Consider the following 16,630-nt stretch of genomic DNA (forward strand, 5'->3'; position numbering starts at 1 on the left):
AAAAATCACCCAGAATAGCTCAGTAAGGGGTTCAGTGATGCTGACATGCCTTGAACTCCACTCCCCATGAGGACAACTGAGAAGCTATCCAGGAATGTAGGAAGAAGGTCTGAAGTCTTTCCCATATCAAGAAACAATGTCTGAGAATGGCTACTGCTGACCTTGTACTTGCCTAAACATTATTCGATTTTTTAAATTACCCATGGGTGCAGCCAATGGATAGCTGCCAAACTTTTAAACTAAATGTCATGGTTCTACTGGAAAGGAGAAAACATATACTCATGGTATCTAAAAGGGTATCCTTGAAATACACAGTACCTGTATTCCATGCTTTTCCTTAATTTTATAGTAGTGATAAAACTCCTTTAACTTAAAAATCTTCCATTCCTTTCTGAAAACAAAAACTTCTCAACATGACAAGAGAAATCCTCTTGAATATATTCTCCATTAACTTTCCCCTACTTTGAGCTCAGTAAGGCAAAACTTTTTAGTTCTCTGCATTACAATTATTTTTATGTTTCTATAGCTTTGTTCTTGTTTCCTTCTGAAATATCCTTCTCCCATCTTCTTCACTGGGCTAACTTTTACGTGTCATTTAAGAATTCCTTAGATATTATACTCTCCAGAAAGCTTTTATGGAATCTCTTAGAGTAGGATTTCCCATGGCATCCTGGAATATCCCTAGCACTATGATTTTTATTAGTTTCTTGATGAGTCTATCCTCCCAAGAATGTGAGCTCACTGAATCTCCTGCTCTTAGCACTGTGTGTGGCACATAACAGACACTCAGTGAAGGTTTACCAGCTGAAGTAAGTAATTATTTTGTACCTTGTTGATAGCAGGATAACATCCTCTGGATGATTTCTGGTACTGGAATGCCTAGGTAGATGGAGAGTTGATGGTAATCAAGGGAGATATTCTCAATGGGATTCTCCTTCACTTTCTCAATATCCTCTTGCTTCATCCCGAGGCGCAGAAGAATATCTGAAACTTTTTTCCAAATTGAATTGAATTGTGACTCAGTGAGACCATTCATCAAAATCTCACTAAGGAGGATATCCCTGTATTTGCACAGCCTCAGGATGTCTGCAGACTTAGAGAGATCAGAAGATGATGGTTCCATATTCCAGCCTTTTTTGGGTGCAGGGAATACATTCAAATGTTTTATGAGAGCTAAGAGGAGGTACAAGTCAAATTGTTTGGACTGTGGTAGCTCCTTGTTTGGGGGATAAAGCAGATGCCATGCTCCACCCAAAGGATGATTGGTCCAAAGATGGTTGTAGTAGGGTTCCAGCACATTCTTGTGTATAAGCAGCTCTTTTTTCAAAAGAGGGGGTGGCATAGCCTCATCAAATATTTGCCGGACAATGTCAGTACCAGAAATGATAATTATATGAAGCAGATGATAGAAATAATTATAATCAAGTTTGAAGATAGGCATTTCATCTGAAAATGAATTTTGAGAAGTCAAAACATTCCACATTAATGCTCTTTCTCTATGTGGTCTCTTGTATTACATCCTAAGCTCCTGTAGGAAAGGGACTATTCCAAGAGAATGAAGTATGATACAATGCTTTGCCACAGCCAGTGCTCAATAAGCATGCTGTTGTCTACCTGTCAAAAAAAAATCCCAACAAAAACTAGATATTCCCAAGCAGAAGTAATCACAAAGACTAATCACCACAGAAGCCTTTCAACCATCCAGGGTTTTGTTCAAGTAAATAGCTTTGGCAACCATATGGCACTAAAGTACTGGGCCTTGGAAAATTCCGAAGACTGTCAAGAATGGTAACTGCCAGTGTTTAATTATATTTTGTTTAAGTAACTATATTTTATCTTAATCAGCACTGTCCAGTAGAACTTTCTGTGATAAAAATGTTTTAGATTTGGTGTGCTAGCCACTGAATACCAGAAATGCTGCTTTTCTAACAAAGGAACTGAATTTGAATTATATCTCATTTTTATTATTTTAAATAGCTGCATATAGCAAATGGCTACCATATTAGACAATACAGAACTATATCAAAAAACATAAAGTGACCTAATGCCTTAATATTCAAAGTGTAGTTCACGGGCCAGCACTGGCATCCCTATGGGAGAGCCTCTTAGAAATGCAGAATCTTAGCATCCCTCTTGTCCCATGCAACCCAGAGGTACTAAATTGGCATCTATGTTTTAACAAAATCACCAGGTGACTTAAACATATATTAAAGTTTGAGACACACTGACCTGATGATGATGTTCTTATCCTCTCAAAAAATAATTAAGTTTATTATTAAGATATTTCACCAATGAAATGGCATAAAGCATGAGAATGAACTACTTGGTATTTTTCTGGTTTTAACAGCGCCTCTAAAGGAGGAGAGTAGACTGAGGTGATTTAGAAATACGAACTTGATATATGATGGTATATTTTTGTATGACTATCCAAACATGTATTTATCATAAGAGGCAGCTTTATTATTTTATCCTTCATGATTCTAAGTTTCAAGAAATTTTTAAAACTAATATTCTTGTTTGATATGCTTGATGTATACTGTGGAGGCAAGCAAGGTAAATGACCCAAGGAGCTTTCTCTTGGTCACCAAATAATGAAGCTGGCTGGGATCAAGGACATTCATTTCCCCCAGCAGAGGCACTGCCACTAAACCATTCTTCCACGGGACTAGGAACCTTTAAAGTGTCCAAGTGCTAAGTAGCTGGCATTTCTTAGCATACTTCTAAACAGCTGGCACCTAAGTTTAGACTACTTGGCCTTGAGCCCAAAATTTTCATACCTTCGATTTAGCTCTATTAACAGGGAATGCAACCGGAGAGGAGATGTTGGTAGGGAGTCCAATTTTATTGTGTAGTCACAGCAATACACACCAGACCTAGCAAACTTCTCTACAGAATGCCAAGGTAATGCAAGACTGAAATACCTGCTGATTTCTGTCCATGAATTCTAGCCTACACTAAGTGATGCTTATTTGGTGTAAACCCCAAGCCCACTGAATGACAAACATAAACACATGGTTGTTAATGGCATGATAAAGTATAGAGCAAGTCTAAACTTTTAATACTCTTTTCAAGAGGAGACATAGAAGAATAAAACAGTACCTTTTGTACTAAATTTTAAACTGATCTTCGGTCTTATATCAGTATCAGTGATTTTTAGAGACATCAACTTTTTATAACTGCAAGTAAAAAAAAATTAAGTTACAGTTAATACCAAAGTCAGTCAAGCTTTCTGGCATCAGCATGGCTAAGTAAATGAGCATTTTCTTCTCCTCCTCCTGGAAAAACTTAAAGAAGAAAAGGGAATGAACAAACAAAACCCATCAATAATGACAACCACTGTCATTTTCATTGGAATTATGAGACAAACAGAACTTCTAGGTTTCACACCAAAAAAAAAACAAAAACAAAAAACAAAAAACAAATAACACAACTAGCTTATCTGTAAAAAGGCTGTGTGGCAGCAGAAACGTTGTAAAAAACCTCAGCAAATCTATAACTCCTCCCAGGTCTCCCTCCAGCATAAGGTCTTCTTACCAATCACTATACCAAGAAAATTCAACTCATTCAATGACTAGTGTTTAAAAAAGAAAAGAAAGAAGAAAGAAGAAAGAAGAAGAAAGAAGAAAGAAAGAAAGAAAGGCAGCAACAAAGAAATCAGCATGAGAGCAATACAAATAACTAGAAAAATGAGGTTAAAAGTAACAAAATTTATTTAATAGACATAACACCAAGTAAAAGTTTCCAAAAAACATGAAAAACTTGAGACTTAGCACTGAGATGAACTCTCCTACAGAAAACAAAACAAAATAAAAATGGGACAATGGGACCACAGAACGTTTGTTTAACGAGGAGAGAGATTTTGGTGGTGTGTCAACTGTTTTCTATCCAGCACCATGACACTGCCAATCATTCACTACACAGGAAACATCTAAAACTCTAACGGTATGAAGTACTGGTGAAGATACTGACTGAATACAAGGAATTTTGGTCGTGGGAGTATAAATTGATGAGGGTGTGGGAAAAAGGAGTAAGGAAGTCAAAGGATACAAACTGGGGATCCAATTCCAGTGTACAGTACAGTGACTATAGTTAACAATACTTGAAAGTTGCAAAGAAAATAGATCTCTTTTTTTAGACTTTATTGCTTTATCCTAGGGAGAGAGTGTGTGCCTTTGAGCAGGGGGAAGAACAGAGAGAGAGAAAGAGAAAATCTCCAGCAGACTCCATGCTCAGCACAAAGCCCAGTGTGGGCCTTATTCTCACAACCAAGATCACCACCTCAGCTGAAACCAAGAACCTGACACTCAACTAACTGGAGTCACCCAGGCACCCTAGAAAGTAGATTTTAAAAGTTCTCATCACACACACACACACACACACATGCACACACACACACACACGTGTGAAAAATGTTAACACATCCATCATCTCACACAGTTAACTAACCTTACTGTGGTAATCATTTCACAATATATATCAAATCATCACTTTGTACAACTTAAACTTACATAATGTTCTATGTCAGTTACATCTTTTTTTTTTTTTTTTTTTTTAAATTTATTTATTCATGATAGTCAGAGAGAGAGAGAGAGAGAGAGAGAGAGAGAGGCAGAGACACAGGCAGAGGGAGAAGCAGGCTCCATGCACTGGGAGCCCGATGTGGGACTCGATCCCAGGTCTCCAGGATCACGCCCTGGGCCAAAGGCAGGCGCCAAACCGCTGCACCACCCAGGGATCCCCCCCTTTTTTTTTTTTTAAATTTTTTAGTTACATCTTTAAAAAGCTAGGAAATGGGCACCTGGGTGGCTCAGTCAGTTAAACATCCGACTCTTGATTTTGGCTCAGGTCATTACCTCAGTGTTCTGAAATCAAGTCCTGTGTTGGGCTCTGCACTCAACAAGAAGCCTATTTGAGATTCTCTCCCTCACCCTCTCCCTTCCACTTGTGCACATGGACACTCCTTCTCAAATACATAAATCTTAAAAACTTTTTTTAAGATATAGGGAAAAAAACAGCAGTAATATGGAAAAAAATAAATAGATCATGACCAACTGTTATTTATCCTGGGAAAGCAAGGTTGACTTAGCATTTCAAAATAAATTATTATAATTCAGCATATTAACAGCTTGAAGAATAAGAAGAAAACCATATGATAACCTCAATGCATGCAGAGAAGCATTAATTCAATACCCATTCATGATAAAATTTTCAGAAAACTAGGAAAACAAAATAATTTCTCCTACCTAAAAAAGGTCAACTATAATCTATAGCTAACAACATACTAATTGGAGAAAAAGTGAAGTCTTGTCCCTAAGAAAAGACAATGATGTCTACTCTTACCGCTTGCATTTAATATTGTACCAGAGGACCTAGCCAGTGCAGGTGTGAAGGAAAGTAAACACAAACTATACAAATGGAAAAAAGAAAGTTGTCTTTAGCCACAGATGATATATGATTATCTGTAGAAAACCTCACAGAATACACAGAGTGATGTTAGAATCATTAAATATCAAGTTACAGGATACATGTTCAGTATATATAAATCAGTTCTATATAACAAATAACTGGAAATGAAAATTTTAAAAATATCATTTGCAACAACATTAAAAAACAAATAGGGACAGTCTGACAAAATATTCACAAGACTGTACAGAGAAAATTACACAATGTTCCTGTGAGACATCAAAGAAGATATAATTAAGTGAAATTATAGCTCATGTTCGTGGATGGGAAGCCTCAATATTGTTAAGATGCAAATCATTCCCAATTTGATCTACAGATTCAACATAGTCCCAATCAAAATCCCAGCAAAAAGTTTGGAAAATTTTATAAGGTGTTTCTTAGATTCATTACAAAACAGCAAAGGATCTAGAACAGAAAAAAATGGTTTTGAGAAATAAGAAAAAAGTTGAACTCACACAACCTAACTTCTTGAGACAGTACAAAGTGATAGTAATGAGACAGTGTGGTACTGGCAAATGGACAGATAAGTGAATGGAAGACAAACGTGAGCTCAGAAAGACCATATGCAGAGTCTATAGATTATATATATGTATACAGATGTGACAGACTGAACCTTGACCCTTATGTAACACTGTATGCAGAAATTAACTAGAAATGGATTATAAATCTAAATTTAAAACCGAAAACTTTCAAAAAAAAAAAAAAAAAACCCGAAAACTTTCAAAACAGAAAAAACATGGAGAAAAATCTTTGTGATTTGGGAGTAGAAAAAAAATGCTCTTAAAACATAAAAAGCATTAAGCATGAAAGATATATAAGACTTCACTGACATGAATAATTTCTGCTTTTTGAAAGATACCTTTTAGAAAATAAAAAGACATGCCATGGCCTGGGATAAAATATTTTTAAAATTCATATTAGATAAAGAATTGTACCTGGAATACACAAAGAAATCTTTTTTTTAAAAAAGATTTTATTTATTTATTCATGAGACTCAGAGAGAGAAAGAGAGAGAGGCAGAGACACAACACAGGCAGGGAGAAGCCGGCTCCATGCAGGGAGCCTGACATGGGACTCGATCCCTGGTCTCCAGGATCAGGCCCTGGGCTGAAGGTGGCACTAAACCACTGAGGCTGCCCTACACAAAGAAATCTTATAACTCAAAATAAGCAAACAATTCAGGGAAAAAATGGGCAACATATTAGAACAGATAATTCATCAAAGAAGATATATGGGTGGCAAATAAACACATGAAAAGATATTCAACTTCATTAATCATTAGGCAAATACAAATTAAAATCACAATAATATACCATTAACACCTGCAGAGAAACTAGAACTCTCCCATACTGCCACCAAGAATAATAAAATGTTCAACTTTTTTCTTATTTCTCAAAACCATTTTTTCTGTTGTAGATCCTTTGCTGTTTTATAATGAATCTAAGAAACACCTTATAAAATTTTCCAAACTTATTGCTGGGATTTTGATTGGGATTATGTTGAATCTGTAGATCAAATTGGGAATGATTTGCATCTTAATAGTAACCATATAGGTAAGGTTTTCAAGCTATAGTGTATACACAGTAAAATGAACTCTTTGGAAATAAACATTTAAATGAGTTTCTTTGTATACAGTTGGATAACCACTACCATGATCAAGAAACAGAGTATTTTTCTTCCCAAAAAGTTTTCCCCAAATCTCTTTTGTAGTAGTTCCCCTCTCCCAAACTCTAAACCCGAGTAACCACTCAAATGATTTCTATTCTTATAATACTACTTTTTATTGACTGTCCTTTAGTAGAAAAGCCTTTTGCATCTGAATTTTTTCACTTAACATAATTTTTTGAGATTTATTCACGTTATTGCATGTATCAGTAGTTTATTTTTGTTTATTGCTGAGTAGTTTTCCATTGTATAGATGTACCACAATTTTTTTATTCATTCAAAGTTTATATTTGAGTTGTTTCTCGTTTGGGCTATTAAGAATAAAGCCACTATAAATATTCACATATATACTCTTTGTATAAACATATGCTTTCATTTCACTTGTGAAAATTCCTAGGAGTACTGAGTCAGATGGTATATGTTTAATGTTAAAGAAACTGCCAAATGATTTTCAAAGTAGTAGCTACTGTAGATCTATTTTCTCTTCCTTATGATTTTCTTAATAACACTTTTTCTCTAGCTTACTTTATTGTAACAATACAGTATATAGTGCATACACACTATATACTGTTTATGTTATCAGTAGGGCTTCCAGTCAACAACAGGCTGTTAGTAGCCTGTTAAGTTTGGAGGAGTCAAAAATTACATGCAAATTTTTGGCTGTAGGGGGCAGGGAGGGTCAGTACCTCAACCCCTGACCCCCATGTTGTTCTAGGGTCAAGAGTAAATTTTTGATAGGAGAAGGAAAGGGAACACATGATACAAACACATAATCTAAGTAAGGCTTTCCAAAAATTTAACCAGGCAAAGCCAAATGAGTAGCGTTTTCTAAGGAAGGCCTAGAGATAAAACAGATGGCACATCTAAGAATTAAATGAAGCTTGGTATAGTTGGTGCAAATATAATAAGAAAAGAATGACAAGAGATGACACTCCTAAGTGCGGGCAGGGACAAAAAGTATCTGAAGAGCCAACTTAAGAAGTCTGAACTAAACTAAGAATAATGAGGAACCTCTGAAAGATTTTTAAAGAGAGAAGTGATATAGCTCAATTTTCATTTTTGAGAAGTGTTCTTGATGACTACGTAACAGCAGAAGTAAAGAAAAGTAACATAGGGACAAAAAGAGTTTAGGAGCTGTTTCAGAATTCCAAGTAAGAAATAATGACTTCATTTAATTAAGTGTGAATGTAAGGGCAGAAGTAAGGAGGCATTTACAATATTTTTAAGAAGTTGAATTGACTGGACTTAAAAAAAGTTACACAGCAATGTTGGGAAGAAAGATTTCAAGTTCATTTGTGGGCATGATGAACTATAGATCTTTTGGGAAAATAAAAGTGGAGCTATTTAGTATGCCAGTAGATAGATCTAGATTTTAGGAGTGGAACCTATGATAAAGACTTTACTTCAGTTTCATTTACTTCAGTCTTAGATATCAATGTTATATTCCTGGCAGACTAAAAAATGGTAGACATTTACACTTTCAACGGAAGAGAATCAATGAATTAGGAGAACATTTTATATTGAAATTTGTCATTTCAATAGCAAATAATGCTCTCTACCTCTAGGAGTTCTCAGCTTATACTGCATCTTCCTCTGCAATACAGTTTTCTCATGCAAGAGAAATAATACAATTTTAATTGTCAGACAAGCTTGGAGGCCTGGATGAGTTTTGAAAGTTAGGAGACAGTTTTTATTTCACCAAAACCTCATGTAAAAAACTTTAAGAAAAATGTGTTTCGTTTTCAGGAAAGGATTATTTTCATACTTCAGGAAAGAGTATCCACATAATTTACTCTTATTTACTTTAGAATTTAAATGTCTACAAGGCAGGCAGAGAAGGGGATATAAATGTCAATCAAATAAAATCTTTTTGTATAACTAATACTACCTTTAAACTTAATGGAGCTCCAACAAGTGAACAGAAACAGAAAAAAGCAGCAAATGAAAAATATATACACGCTCAGGGAAAAGAATAAAAGAATATTTTATTTCAAGCTTACCTTGCTCCTAAATTTTCAATGGTTATATATTCATCCTTTCTCACAACTTCAAACTGCAAGTGATGGAAAAAAAAATAGCTCTAAAGTAGTTCAATTTTTAAAATTCTTTAATGTTACTACTTAGCCTTAATATTTGAAAAAGGGCAATGAGAATTAAGCTATAGAGACTTTAAAAACAAGTAAAACAGAAATAACAAGGTAAGCCATATATGCAATCCTTATCAAACAAACTAGAGTTGATCTTAGAAAGCAGTTCTTCTTTTATAATAGTATAGTACTTAAATGCTGAATCTGAAATACAAAAATATACATATGTAAAGAAGGAAATAATACATATTTCTAATTTTGGTCTATTTATTTATAAACTGAAAATTCATTTAAGATATTTCATTAACTAAAAAAACTAAGTGGACAGCACTGGAGTATGAAACAGCACAGTACGTGATGTTCTACAGATATATTCATGGGAAGATGGCTCACAGATTAAAAAGAAATTCAGAAAATCTAAGATTATTTTTAACCTTAGAGGGCACAGAATTAGATTATCACTCTTGGTTTATGACAGACTTTCCTCATTGCTATAGCCATTGCTTGCTTTTCTCTCCCCTCTCCCTCTGTGTATATTTTTATTTTTAAAAACTTTTTTATTTTTAATGACCACATATAAATAGTACTTTGGAGAAATCAAAGCAATAGAAAGGTCAGAGAGCTTAGTCATCAAAGAGAAAAACATGACTAAAATACTATTACTATGATTCTCAAATCCGTTTGAAGTAAACAATACCATTCCAGTGAAGGAAAGCAAGAAAAATAAGAAAAAGATACTCACCAAAATTTTAACAATTCCAGGTACATCACATTGTAACATCCTTACCATGTCACCTGTACATCCTTCTTTCAAACATTTTTTCCCACTAAAGGTCTAAAGTTATCAATAGAAAAAACTAATTACTAACAGAAAAAAAATAAACAACAAAAATAGAAAAATATCCCTTATGTGCAAATCTGATTAAAGTTAAAAGCAAATGTTGCTAGATGGTAAAACAAAAGATGTGAATAAACATTTGAGAGTTAGCTGTTTAAAGATAGTCCATTTCATGTACCAATGGATGTCCTGTTTAAAATGCATCATCACGCTTTTCTCTCCCATCATTTCTACTTCAAAGTCTCCAAGTAGCAAAAAACGGCCTAATATGTATTTACTGCCTCTAGGGAAAACAACTTCAAGCGAAATGTACTGATTAAGCAAGTGTAAAAAGGAATACTGAATTTCTATCAGATATATGAGGATTCTGGGGGAAAAGAATAAAAAATGTTGAGCCCTTTCTCTGGCTCTGAGCTTGCTATTTCCCCTGGTTAAGTTACTTAGTTTTCTTGTACTTCTTTTTCTGAGGTTGAGTTATAATGATTGCCCTAAAAATCAAAAAAAGTGAAAAGTAGTCACATGTTGCTTAAAAAATAATAATAACGCTTCATACAATTTTTAGTGTACAATGCAAGTTCATATTTTATCTATTAATCCTCATAACAATCTTAAGAAGTGGCTATTACTTTATCCTCACTTTATGGTTTAGAAAACTGAGTCTGAGTGGTTAAATTACCAGCCTAATGTTAAAAAAAAAAAAAAAAAAAAAAAGTAAGTGGCTCAATCTGGACTTGAATTCAGATCACCCAACTCTTTATACAATGCTCTTTCTACTATGCCACAAGTGCTTTATAATGGTTTTATCTGCACAATATAAACATTCTAGAACCAAACAGTATAAATTCAACTTATGGCCATTAGTTCACTAAAGAGTAATCCATATAGAATTGGGCTTTGGATTTCTACTTTCATAAGAATTTAGTTATGTAACTTTACATAAATATAAATACTTATAAATAAATGATTGAAGACTATAAAATTCATTATTGTTCTCTATCCCTTAAGATAGAAAATCCTTAAAATTGTATGTGTCCATTTTTTTTGTTTAGTAATTATATTCTTTGATTCTATGTCCTTTATGTGAATATATACAAAAATATTTTTAAGAGCATAAACTTCTAAAAGGAAGGGAACAAACTGATAGAAATCACTAACCAAAGCAACTAGCAAAATACCCCCTGCAAAGATGTGTTTAATAAATGGTGATGATGAACAAAGAATAATGAGGAGGAAAGCATCAGAGACAATAGGGAAAGAAAAATAAAGGAAGAAAAAAAAAAAAAAAGAAAAGGTTGTGAACAGGAAGAAATGAAGGGGAAAAAGAAGAATGGATAAAGGAAGAAATGCTGTAAATTTTTGAAGGAAAAACAAATACCTGATCATTTTCACCTGGATATTTTAAATTCTTGAACTTTTTCCAACAAATTTTATGGAAATAAACACAGCAGCTTTTACTGCACATTAACTGAAAAAATCCCTGAAAAAAGACAAAAGTAAGCTGTTGCTATGGAACCAGTAATTCACATACTACTGTAAAGTCATTCATTCATTCATTCACTCACTTATTTAGACATGAACACCTTAAGTGACTTTCAAAAATGCTGCTTTAACTAAATGAGTTTTACATGGCATTCAAAATTTATCAACAGATCACTGGTAATCAAAGAACTTTTTAAGTCATTTTTTATAGGCCTATTTTTACATCACTAAAGAAAAAAGCATTCAGACAAAAAGACAAGGCAATAATTGTAATAAGCCAATGTAATACTTTCCATAAACTGTTGTTCTGATACAACAAAATATCAGAAATTTGGTGAGTGACCTTTTCAGAGGAACATGTTGTCTACCCCTCTTCACCTCTATTTTTACATTTCTCTTTTCCTCCAGCCTCAATTCCATACCATTCTCCTGAATCTATGTTAACAATTGCTAGGCCTGATTTGTAATCTTAGTGACAGATAGCTACTGCATTATCCCAAGTTATAAATTTCTAGTCCTTCCATTATGCACTACCTGGAAACCATAGTCTTGCTTCCTGTAAAAAGGTAAACTGCTTGGATGACAAGGATCTAAATTTTGTGGCCGGGAACTTCTGCTGGTACATGCTGTTCATGTGACTAGAACCCTGGAAGCCTCCCTGGGAAATCTTAGGACTATATTACCATGTCACCTAAACCAAGACCCAACTTGCCCCGCTCTGAGCACTCTACTTTGCCAGGCCCACTTCCTAATACCTATGTTACTCTAATGAATACATCTGAGGATTTCTCCCCTTGCCACTCACTGTATAAATCATGCTTTGCCACTGGATTTCCATTATGTGATAGAAGTAGTGTCATACTGGCACTGATAGTCACACCTCATCCTATCCTGTGATTTCCCACAGCCTCATTTTGATATATCCAGAGAGAACTAGATTTGACATTGCTGAATTTTTTCAAATCCAGGCTGGTTTCATTTTGCTTGCCCAAGATGCATTCAACAGATAATGATCACTTTGGTCAGTAACAGAATCTTGAGGAGTAACAAACTTTCTCCTTAGTAAAATGCTAATTATTCTACACCTATAACATTTCTAACTATAAAGAATATTTTACATAATTTTTACTGTTATGATTGCAGTGATATTAACTATAACTACAAAGACATTTGAATATTATAAAACTCTAGCAAAATCAATTCTTTTTAATTGACTCACGGGATATCAATAATTCCTGCCCACTATGAATTTAAGTTCTTAGAGATACCCAACTTTTTTTTTTTTTTTTTTAAGACTTGAGAGGGAGAGAGAGTATGCCCCTTTGCGCATGCAAGCAGAGAGCGGAGGGGGGCAGAGGGGGAGTGAGAGAGAGAAAGACAATCTCCAGCAGACTCCCCATTAAGTGCAGAGCCTGACCTAGGGCCTGATCTCAAGACTCTGAGATTATGACCTGAGCTGAAATCAAGAGTTGGATGCTTAACCAACTGAGTCACCCAGGCTCAGTTGAAGATATTTAACTTAACTGCATTTCTACTATAAACTCTTTTTAACTAATTATTTAATTACTATAATTAAGTACTCTTTTTAAACAATATTTTGATGCAAGATTATAAATTTTATCTCTTTAACTTTACAATTTCATTTTTAAAAATGGTTAATAATTATATTACCTTGTAATTGGTGTTCTTTAAAATGTCGGCTTCACAAGATCGTTCACAATCTAGGTAACTGCAAATGGTCTGCTTCATTATATTACTTTCAGTGGTCTTGATAAAATCATTAAGAAGATCCTAGATTTTAAAATTCAAAAAATCTTATGAGTTATATTAGTATCAAGATTGCAACACTTTCAATATTTTACCTTAAATATGTCCATTTTATCATCTCTTTTTGAAGTCACTTCATGTTTAAAAAACAACACAACAGTAACAGAACACGTTTCTTTCATTCAAAGTAAATAATATTTGGGAAGGCCCTAAATTAGAAATACTGGGCTCTTTACTGAACATAAACATGGAGAAAGGAAGAAGAGTCTATGTTTGAAGCTATACTTCTCTTGACTCCATCCTAACTCACAGCATAATACCTGGCATGTTCCTATTAAAAGCTTCTTGCTCTCTCTCTCTCTCTCTCTCTCTCTCTCTCTCTCTCTCTCTCTCTCACACACACACACACACACACACACACACACACAGACAACAAATCAATGCGAACCCATGAAGGCCTGCTAGAACTGGTTCCTAGGACATCACATTGGCAGCGAGACTCCTGGAGTGGTGCAAATACGCCACTTGCTGCTTTAATGGGCAGAAGTACCATACAGAAATATGCTTCCAATGTTTAGAGTTACAACCTGGAATGCAATTTCCTATTTTAAAATGCTGATTAAATGTAGGTGAAACACATTATCAAGTCTACATTAAACAAGTCTTTAGACCAGGTCCTTAATACTTACCCCTTAAAGAGATAGTATCACAGGATTTCAAATAGTATTTCTAATATAGTGAGAGAATGCAACATGACAAATAAGCTCCTAGAGACTGTTTGATAAATCTAGTCACCATTTATATTATTATTTTGATGCCATTCAATACCCTTTTCCCAGTCTTTATAGAGCTAGTTCTAGTCTTGACTCTCTGGTTCCCACTTAAATATCACCTCCCAGGGATCCCTGGGTGGCTCAGCGGTTTGGCGCCTGCCTTCGGCCTAGGGCCTGATCCTGGAGACCTGGGATCGAGTCCCACATTGGGCTCCCTCATGGAGCCTGCTTCTCCCTCTGCCTCTCTCTGTCTCTCATGAACAAATAAAATCTTAAAAAAAAAAAAATCACCTCCCAGAGAGACACATACTCATATGTGCATATAGACATATACAGGTATATAAGTGTGTATCTGTGTGTTCTGTTTCTCATTTTACTATAGTCTGATTAATCATTCCACTGTTTAAAAGTCTTCAGGGGTTTTATTTTTTTTTTTTTTTTTTTTTTCTTCAGGGGTTTTAAATTAACTTCAAGATAGTATCTGAACCCCACACCTGCCTGGCTTATATAAGGCCTTCCATAATCTAATTGACATTCACCTGATATATTATGCATTTATGAAGCAAAAACAGATTGTCATTACAAAAAAAAAAAAAACTCATAACAGAAACTCTTGATAGATAACAGCTGTAATAATCACTGAAATTAAAAATTCAATAGAAGGATAGGAATGAGGGTAATGTTAAAAATAACAACCATATGAAAGAACGCTACCCTGCTAAGGTGCCAGCATCTCTAGGAGCACTATATTCGCCCACCAGCATGAGCTTATCTAAAGGGATATGTGAAGATAGGAGCAACTGGGGAAGGGCAGGCCTCTGGTAGAACTCACCTAGGATAAAGTGGTATAGGTCAGCCCTCTAAAAGTCCTAAAGAACTGATCACAATGTGTGGGAAGCAAGACTATTGGTGGGGTGCCAGGGACTAATCCTAACAGATAAAGAACATGCAGGCCTACAGCCAGAATAGGGTCACTGAAGCATTCTATCCTACCAGGCATTGAACCTTTATTGGATGTTAAAGTAGTACAGGGAGGGAGGGCTGGTGGAAAGTCTAAAGCAGCTGGAATGGTGGTTGGGTGCTGAAGAAACTCATGGCAGCAACTATTTTTGAAGCAGTACATAAATATTTTAATGAACTAATGAACTAATATGATAGCACTAGTGGGCATCACCCCTATTCAGAAAGTTAAAGAAAAAGCTCCTACAAGTAAAACAAAAGGCAACATACAATAAATAGGGGAAAAAATATGAAAATCACAAATATAGTCCAAGATGTTGAGTATCTGAATAACAAATATTTCATAAGTAAAAGTGAAAATGAAAAAAATCATCTAATAAATACATTTTTTAAATGTGCAAGAACATTTTCAAAACACAGCTCAGAACATTAGGGAATACAGAATATCCTAAAAACTCCAAGAAAAAAAAAAATAGGTTATAAGCAAAAGACTGTGAATCAGAACATGAATCAGATTTCTCAGAAGTACTACTGGAAGCAAGGAGATAACGGAAACATTCCGAAAAAATGAAGGAAAATAATTTGCAACCTATAATTCTATGCTCAGGCAAGATATAAATGAAATGTACAAAGAATATATTATTTTGAAGACTTGAAAGCTCTTAAAAAATTTACCTCCCAATCATACCCTTTTCTAGGAAGCTAAGTTGTACCAACAAAACAAGGGAGTAAACCTAAAAAGAGGAAACTTGAGATCCAAGAAAAAGAGGATCCTACATAGAGACGAAGGATATTCCAAGGAATAAAAGAAAACCCTAAGGCAAATTTAATAATAATTTGTAACTATTGCTAGGATGGGGAAAGAAGTGTATATGTGAAGGGGATGTATAAGGGAGCTAATAAAACCTCCACATCTGCCATAAAGAGAAGTCAGAAAATAATACCTAAAATGAAGAAATGTTGTAAAAAGCTGTACATCTTTTCAAAAGATATCGATATATCAAAGAAAAATACCTAGAGAGTTGGAAGAAGATGTCTCTCGTTAAGAACTACAATTAGAGGGGATCCCTGGGTGGCTCAGCGGTTTGGCACCTGCCTTTGGCCCAGGGCGCGATCCTGGAGACCCGGGATCGAATCCCACGTCGGGTTCCCGGTGCATGGAGCCTGCTTCTCCCTCTGCCTATGTCTCTGCCTCTCTCTCTCTCTCTCTCTCTGTGACTATCATAAATAAATAAAAATTTAAAAAACAAAAAAGAACTACAATTAGAGATGAGTGACTACAGATTAAGTCTTTTAACATTATTTGACAAACTGTATATGTGTATTAATTTTGCTTGGAAACAAAAATTCACTAAAAATGTTTGGATAATAAAAATATTTTAAAAGGAGGAGGAAAAAGAGAAAACTAAGACCAAGTAGGACGGCTTTAGGAAAGCAGAGAAGTTTAACGTTAAAAATAACATATAAAATAATTAGTAAGTCTAGGTTTAAAGCCATGTGATTTTCCTGACAAATGCCAAAAATTGTCTGCTTTTTCTACTGATTACTGAGAGAGCTATATTAAAATAGTACTCTGTGACTGGAGAGTTTTCTATCTC

General features: G+C 34.7%; 1 protein-coding gene across 13 annotated transcripts in view; it reads right to left on the reverse strand.

The window, feature by feature from the left end:
- Positions 1 to 16,630, reverse strand: part of DZIP3 (DAZ interacting zinc finger protein 3) — an 86,336-nt gene that overhangs the window by 35,962 nt on the left and 33,744 nt on the right. For 11 of the 13 annotated variants that reach the window (XM_041751892.1, XM_041751902.1, XM_041751833.1 and 8 more), the window contains 6 exons: positions 13,204 to 13,323; positions 11,429 to 11,530; positions 9,958 to 10,050; positions 9,129 to 9,181; positions 3,100 to 3,176; positions 829 to 1,446 (listed from right to left, as the gene is read on the reverse strand). In XM_041751892.1, coding sequence (XP_041607826.1) covers positions 829 to 1,446; positions 3,100 to 3,176; positions 9,129 to 9,181; positions 9,958 to 10,050; positions 11,429 to 11,530; positions 13,204 to 13,323 — 1,063 coding nt within the window. The remainder of the gene's footprint in view (positions 1 to 828; positions 1,447 to 3,099; positions 3,177 to 9,128; positions 9,182 to 9,957; positions 10,051 to 11,428; positions 11,531 to 13,203; positions 13,324 to 16,630) is intronic. The other 2 variants (XM_041751917.1, XM_041751910.1) reach the window with 2 other exon arrangements.

The sequence above is a fragment of the Vulpes lagopus genome, chromosome 1 (assembly GCF_018345385.1).
Source record: "Vulpes lagopus strain Blue_001 chromosome 1, ASM1834538v1, whole genome shotgun sequence".
Taxonomy (NCBI): Eukaryota; Metazoa; Chordata; class Mammalia; order Carnivora; family Canidae; genus Vulpes; species Vulpes lagopus.